We start from the raw sequence: 7,428 nt of genomic DNA on the forward strand, positions 1-7,428 counted from the left end.
TGCGACCTCTGGGATGAAGCCACGTTGCAGGCGCGGGTGGGTTGATTCTAGGAACTTGAATTGTAAGAAGAGACAAGACGTTGGGAAATGAGTGACAAACGGTGACTCACCAGTGACTCACGGCCTACCCGTACCCGGCCGCACCAAGGTCGCAAACGACTACCCGTACCCAGCCGGGTACGGGTAGTCGGGTACGGGTAGGGTACGGGTATCGGGTAGGGTACGGGTATCGGGTAGGGTACGGGTATTGGGTATCGGGTAGGGTACGGGTATCGGGTAGGGTACGGGTATCGGGTATCGGGTAGGGTACGGGTATCAGGTAGGTACGGGTATCGGGTAGGGTACGGGTATCGGGTATCGGGTAGGGTACGGTATCGGGTAGGGTACGGGTATCGGGTATCGGGTAGGGTACGGGTATCGGGTAGGGTACGGGTATCGGGTAGGGTACGGGTATCGGGTAGGGTATGGGTATCGGGTAGTCGGGTACGGGTATCGGGTAGGGTACGGGTAGGGTATCGGGTAGGGTACGGGTATCGGGTAGGGTACGGGTATCGGGTAGGGTACGGGTATCGGGTAGGGTACGGGTATCGGGTAGGGTACGTGTATCGGGTATCGGGTAGGGTACGGGTATCGGGTAGGGTACGGGTATCGGGTATCGGGTAGGGTACGGGTATCGGGTAGGGTACGGGTATCGGGTATCGGGTAGGGTAGGGTATCGGGTATCGGGTAGGGTACGGGTATCGGGTAGGGTACGGGTATCGGGTAGGGTACGGTATCGGGTAGGGTACGGGTATCGGGTAGGGTATGGGTATCGGGTAGTCGGGTACGGGTATCGGGTAGGGTACGGGTAGGGTATCGGGTAGGGTACGGGTAGGGTAGGGTACGGGTATCGGGTAGGGTACGGGTATCGGTAGGGTACGGGTATCGGGTAGGGTACGGGTATCGGGTATCGGGTAGGGTACGGGTATCGGGTAGGGTACGGGTATCGGGTATCAGGTAGGGTACGGGTATCGGGTAGGGTACGGGTATCGGGTAGGGTACGGGTATCGGGTAGGGTAGGGTATCGGGTAGGGTACGGGTATCGGGTAGGGTACGGGTATCGGGTAGGGTACGGGTATCGGGTATCGGGTAGGGTACGGGTACCGGGTAGGGTACGGGTATCGGGTATCAGGTAGGGTACGGGTATCGGGTAGGGTACGGGTATCGGGTAGGGTACGGGTATCGGGTAGGGTACGGGTATCGGGTAGGGTACGGGTAGGGTATCGGGTAGGGTACGGGTATCGGGTAGGGTACGGGTATCGGGTATCAGGTAGGGTACGGGTATCGGGTAGGGTACGGGTATCGGGTAGGGTACGGGTATCGGGTAGGGTACGGGTATCGGGTAGGGTACGGGTATCGGGTAGGGTACGGGTATCGGGTAGGGTACGGGTATCGGGTATCGGGTAGGGTACGGGTATCGGGTAGGGTACGGGTATCGGGTATCAGGTAGGTACGGGTATCGGGTAGGGTACGGGTATCGGGTAGGGTACGGGTATCGGGTAGGGTACGGGTATCGGGTAGGGGTACGGGTATCGGGTACCCGATTGCAACCTCTGGCGCTGGTCTAACCGTCCCACCTGACGCTCACCCGACCCTGTTGCTCTCTTTTACACATTTTGAATGTTCCCCGTTCCCTAAGCAGTCGGAGCGCGGAGTGACGGCGCTGCCGTCTTGACTACTCTGTCCCAGGGACCGTGTGGGACTGTCACCGCACACCTGTCACGCGTTTCTCTTTCAATCCAGGGACGAGTTGGAATCTTGTCGAAGCGCATCACCAGGCACAGCTCGGAGCCTACGTACAGACATGCACAAACTTGGTAATACAAAACGCAAAACCAGTATGTTTAGTATGCTGATGATAATATGTAGTTTATACTTTAGTTGCTTACGTGGTGGTTTTAGTTGCCGCAGCTACATACTATTAACACTCCTTTCTCTTTATTAATGCTACCCCTATCCCCTCCCTTTGATGCTGCTAATCCTGCATAACGCACGGGCATAAGTAGTACTAATCACATACCTGCATTTCCCATATCCCCTCCCTTGATGCTGCTAATCCTGCATAATGCACGGACACAAGTAGTACTAATCACATACCTGCATTTCCCATATCCCCTCCCTTTGATGCTGCTAATCCTGCATAATGCACGGGCATAAGTAGTACTAATCACATACCTGCATTTCCCATATCCCCTCCCTTTGATGCTGCTAATCCTGCATAATGCACGGGCATAAGTAGTACTAATCACACACCTGCATTTCCCATATCCCCTCCCTTTGATGCTGCTAATCCTGCATAATGCACGGGCATAAGTAGTACTAATCACATACCTGCATTTCCCATATCCCCTTCCTTGATGCTGCTAATCCTGCATAATGCACGGGCATGAGTAGTACTAATCACATACCTGCATTTCCCATATCCCCTCCCTTTGATGCTGCTAATCCTGCATAATGCACGGGCATGAGTAGTACTAATCACATACCTGCATTTCCCATATCCCCTCCCTGTGATGCTGCTAATCCTGCATAATGCACGGACACAAGTAGTACTAATCACATACCTGCATTTCCCATATCCCCTCCCTTGATGCTGCTAATCCTGCATAATGCACGGGCATAAGTAGTACTAATCACATACCTGCATTTCCCATATCCCCTCCCTGTGATGCTGCTAATCCTGCATAATGCACGGGCATAAGTAGTACTAATCACATACCTGCATTTCCCATATCCCCTCCCTTTGATGCTGCTAATCCTGCATAATGCACGGGCATGAAGTAGTACTAATCACATACCTGCATTTCCCATATCCCCTCCCTGTGATGCTGCTAATCCTGCATAATGCACGGGCATGAGTAGTACTAATCACATACCTGCATTTCCCATATCCCCTCCCTGTGATGCTGCTAATCCTGCATAATGCACGGGCATAAGTAGTACTAATCACATACCTGCATTTCCCATATCCCTCCCTGTGATGCTGCTAATCCTGCATAATGCACGGGCATGAGTAGTACTAATCACATACCTGCATTTCCCATATCCCCTCCCTTTGTGATGCTGCTAATCCTGCATAATGCACGGGCATGAGTAGTACTAATCACATACCTGCATTTCCCATATCCCCTCCCTGTGATGCTGCTAATCCTGCATAATGCACGGGCATAAGTAGTACTAATTCACATACCTGCATTTCCCATATCCCCTCCCTTTGATGCTTGCTAATCCTGCATAATGCACGGGCATGAGTAGTACTAATCACATACCTGCATTTCCCATATCCCCTCCCTGTGATGCTGCTAATCCTGCATAATGCACGGGCATGAGTAGTACTAATCACATACCTGCATTTCCCATATCCCCTCCCTGTGATGCTGCTAATCCTGCATAATGCACGGGCATGAGTAGTACTAATCACATACCTGCATTTCCCATATCCCCTCCCTTTGATGCTGCTAATCCTGCATAATGCACGGGCATGAGTAGTACTAATCACATACCTGCATTTCCCATATCCCCTCCCTGTGATGCTGCTAATCCTGCATAATGCACGGGCATAAGTAGTACTAATCACATACCTGCATTTCCCATATCCCCTCCCTTTGATGCTGCTAATCCTGCATAATGCAAGGGCATGAGTAGTACTAATCACATTCCTGCATTTCCCATAAATATGCTAAATTCCTCTTGATATGCAAATTCTATTGTCAAGGCGCTCCCTTCCCCCCCCCCCCTCCAACCCAGCTTATAAACATGCTCCAAGCTCGTGTGCTGTTTCATTCAGACGCTGTCGCCCCGACAGACCTGGTTTTCACCTGAGGACGGCTGCTTGTGTTGCTTCCGAAACGTCGTGAATTTTTAATTTTGTTTTATTTTACTTTCATTTTACTTTCATTAATTTAAATTGTTTTACCTACGTGACTTCACCGAAAAAACCGAAGGTCACTGACCAGCACGTCCGTTGCGCGTGAACTGCGACAGGTTCGCGAGCTGGGCAAGCGACGGGAGGCACTCTGCGAGAAAGTCGGCTGCTATGAAAACAAGGTGAGTGCCAAGTTGGCAGTGCATCTCTAACTACACTGGCCAATGGCAGTGCTTCTCTAATCACACTGGTCAATGGCAGTGCCTCTCTAACTACACTGGTCAATGGCAGTGCGTCTCTAACTACACTGGCCAATGGCAGTGTCTCTCTAACTACACTGGCCAATGGCAGTGCCTCTCTAACTACACTGGTCAATGGCAGTGCCTCTCTAACTACACTGGTCAATGGCAGTGCCTCTCTAACTACACTGGTCAATGGCAGTGTCTCTCTAATCACACTGGTCAATGGCAGTGCTTCTCTAACTACACTGGTCAATGGCAGTGCTTCTCTAACTACACTGGTCAATGGCAGTGCCTCTCTAACTACACTGGTCAATGGCAGTGCCTCTCTAACTACACTGGTCAATGGCAGTGCCTCTCTAACTACACTGGCCAATGGCAGTGCCTCTCTAACTACACTGGTCAATGGCAGTGCCTCTCTAACTACACTGGTCAATGGCAGTGCCTCTCTAATCACACTGGTCAATGGCAGTGCTTCTCTAATCACACTGGTCAATGGCAATGCTTCTCTAATCACACTGGTCAATGCAGTGCCTCTCTAATCACACTGGTCAATGGCAGTGCTTCTCTAATCACACTGGTCAATGGCAATGCTTCTCTGATCACACTGGTCAATGGCAGTGCCTCTCTAATCACACTGGTCAATGGCAGTGCTTCTCTAATCACACTGGTCAATGGCAATGCTTCTCTGATCACACTGGTCAATGGCAGTGCCTCTCTAATCACACTGGTCAATGGCAGTGCGTCTCTAACTACACTGGTCAATGGCAGTGCCTCTCTAACTACACTGGTCAATGGCAGTGCCTCTCTAACTACACTGGCCAATGGCAGTGCCTCTCTAACTACACTGGCCAATGGCAGTGCCTCTCTAACTACACTGGCCAATGGCAGTGCTCTCTACTACACTGGTCAATGGCAGTGTGTCTCTAACTACACTGGGTCAATGGCAGTGCCTCCTAACTACACTGGCCAATGGCAGTGCCTCTCTAACTACACTGGCCAATGGCAGTGCGTCTCTAACTACACTGGTCAATGGCAGTGTGTCTCTACTACACTGGTCAATGGCAGTGTGTCTCTAACTACACTGGTCAATGGCAGTGTGTCTCTAACTACACTGGTCAATGGCAGTGTGTCTCTAACTACACTGGTCAATGGCAGTGCCTCTCTAACTACACTGTCAATGGCAGTGCCTCTCTAACTACACTGGGTCAATGGCAGTGCCTCTCTAACTACCACTGGTCAATGGCAGTGCCTCTCTAACTACACTGGTCAATGGCAGTGCCTCTCTAACTACACTGGTCAATGGGCAGTGCCTCTCTAACTACACTGGTCAATGGCAGTGCCTCTCTAACTACACTGGCCAATGGCAGTGCCTCTCTAACTACACTGGTCAATGGCAGTGTCTCTCTAATGACACTGGTCAATGGCAGTGCTTCTCTAATCACACTGGTCAATGGCAATGCTTCTCTAATCACACTGGCCAATGGCAGTGCTTCTCTAATCACACTGGCCAATGGCAGTGCTTCTCTAATCACACTGGTCAATGGCAGTGCCTCTCTAATCACACTGGTCAATGGCAGTGCTTCTCTAATCACACTGGTCAATGGCAGTGCCTCTCTAACTACACTGGTCAATGGCAGTGCCTCTCTAACTACACTGGTCAATGGCAATGCTTCTCTAATCACACTGGTCAATGGCAGTGCTTCTCTAATCACACTGGTCAATGGCAGTGCTTCTCTAATCACACTGGTCAATGGCAGTGCATCTCTAATTACACTAGTCAATGGCAATGCTTCTCTAATCACACTGGTCAATGGCAGTGCATCTCTAATTACACTGGTCAATGGCAGTGCCTCTCTAACTACACTGGTCAATGGCAGTGCCTCTCTAACTACACTGGTCAATGGCAGTGCCTCTCTAACTACACTGGCCAATGGCAGTGTCTCTCTAACTACACTGGTCAATGGCAGTGCGTCTCTAACTACACTGGCCAATGGCAGTGCCTCTCTAACTACACTGGCCAATGGCAGTGTCTCTCTAACTACACTGGCCAATGGCAGTGCTTCTCTAACTACACTGGCCAATGGCAGTGTCTCTCTAACTACACTGGCCAATGGCAGTGTCTCTCTAACTACACTGGCCAATGGCAGTGCTTCTCTAACTACACTGGTCAATGGCAGTGTCTCTCTAACTACACTGGCCAATGGCAGTGCTTCTCTAACTACACTGGCCAATGGCAGTGTCTCTCTAACTACACTGGCCAATGGCAGTGCTTCTCTAACTACACTGGTCAATGGCAGTGCTTCTCTAACTACACTGGTCAATGGCAATGCATCTCTACTTACACTGGTCAACACACTTTGTCTGGCGTAAGGTATTCCAACGGTTCTACATTTGAAGCTTTCGTGACTGCAATGATTCATATTCTTAGTTTTTTTCGGTAAAGTCACTGTGTAGGTAAAAACACATTAAAAAGCTTGTGTTGCCTCCGAAACGTCGTGATTTTATTTTACTTTTTAATGTTTTTTACCTACGTGACTTTACCGAAAAACCTACGAATATGTATTCCAACGGTGTGAAGGTAATTTTGTGGAGCTGCTGATTCCGGCATAGGTTGTCGTCTATCACGTCAGGTTTGTGAGATATCAAATGTCGCATTTTCGCTAAAAACTGCGGAAGAAAAATATTAAATAAATGTGGATATGAATTTCGATGTAAAGCTTCTTCGTGACTGCAGGGATTCATCTTCTTGGTTCTTTCGGTAAAGTCACGTAGAAGGGAAGTAATAAAATAATAAAAATAAAACATTTAATAATTCTCACGACGTTTCGGCCACAACGCAAGCAGCCGTCCTCAGGTGAAGAGCAGGTCTGTCGGGGAGACAGCGTCTGAATGAAACAGCACACGCGCTTGGAGCATATATATATGTAGTACTAATCACATTCCTAAATTTCCCATAAATATGCTGAATTCCTCTTGATATGCAAATTATTTTGTCGAAGCGCCCTTTCCTCCCCTCCCAACGCAGCTTATATATACGCTCCAAGCTCGTGTGCTGTTTCATTCAGACGCTGTCTCCCCGACAGACCTGTTCTTCACCTGAGGACGGCTGCTTGCGTTGTGGCCGAAACGTCGTGAGAATTATTTTATATGTTTATTTTTATTATTTTATTTTTTCCCTTCTACGTGACGACTTTACCGAAAGAACCAAGAAAATGTGGATATCTAGATAAAATATATTATAAACACACGAGCCTAAAAATACAGCACCGTATTTTAACACTA

General features: G+C 49.3%; 1 protein-coding gene across 1 annotated transcript in view; it reads right to left on the bottom strand.

Moving 5' to 3' along the window:
* The window catches only part of LOC133362837 (uncharacterized), a 34,557-nt gene extending 30,447 nt beyond the window's left edge, over positions 1-4,110 (bottom strand). Inside the window, exons 1-2 of the mRNA XM_061581780.1 lie at positions 3,993-4,110; positions 1,756-1,831 (exon numbers count right to left, since the gene is read on the bottom strand). Coding sequence (XP_061437764.1) covers positions 1,756-1,831; positions 3,993-4,110 — 194 coding nt within the window. The remainder of the gene's footprint in view (positions 1-1,755; positions 1,832-3,992) is intronic.
* Between the last annotated feature and the right edge of the window lie 3,318 nt (positions 4,111-7,428).

This window comes from Lethenteron reissneri, unplaced genomic scaffold (assembly GCF_015708825.2).
Source record: "Lethenteron reissneri isolate LAM-NWPU_2019-01 unplaced genomic scaffold, ASM1570882v1 scaffold_1630, whole genome shotgun sequence".
Taxonomy (NCBI): domain Eukaryota; kingdom Metazoa; phylum Chordata; class Hyperoartia; order Petromyzontiformes; family Petromyzontidae; genus Lethenteron; species Lethenteron reissneri.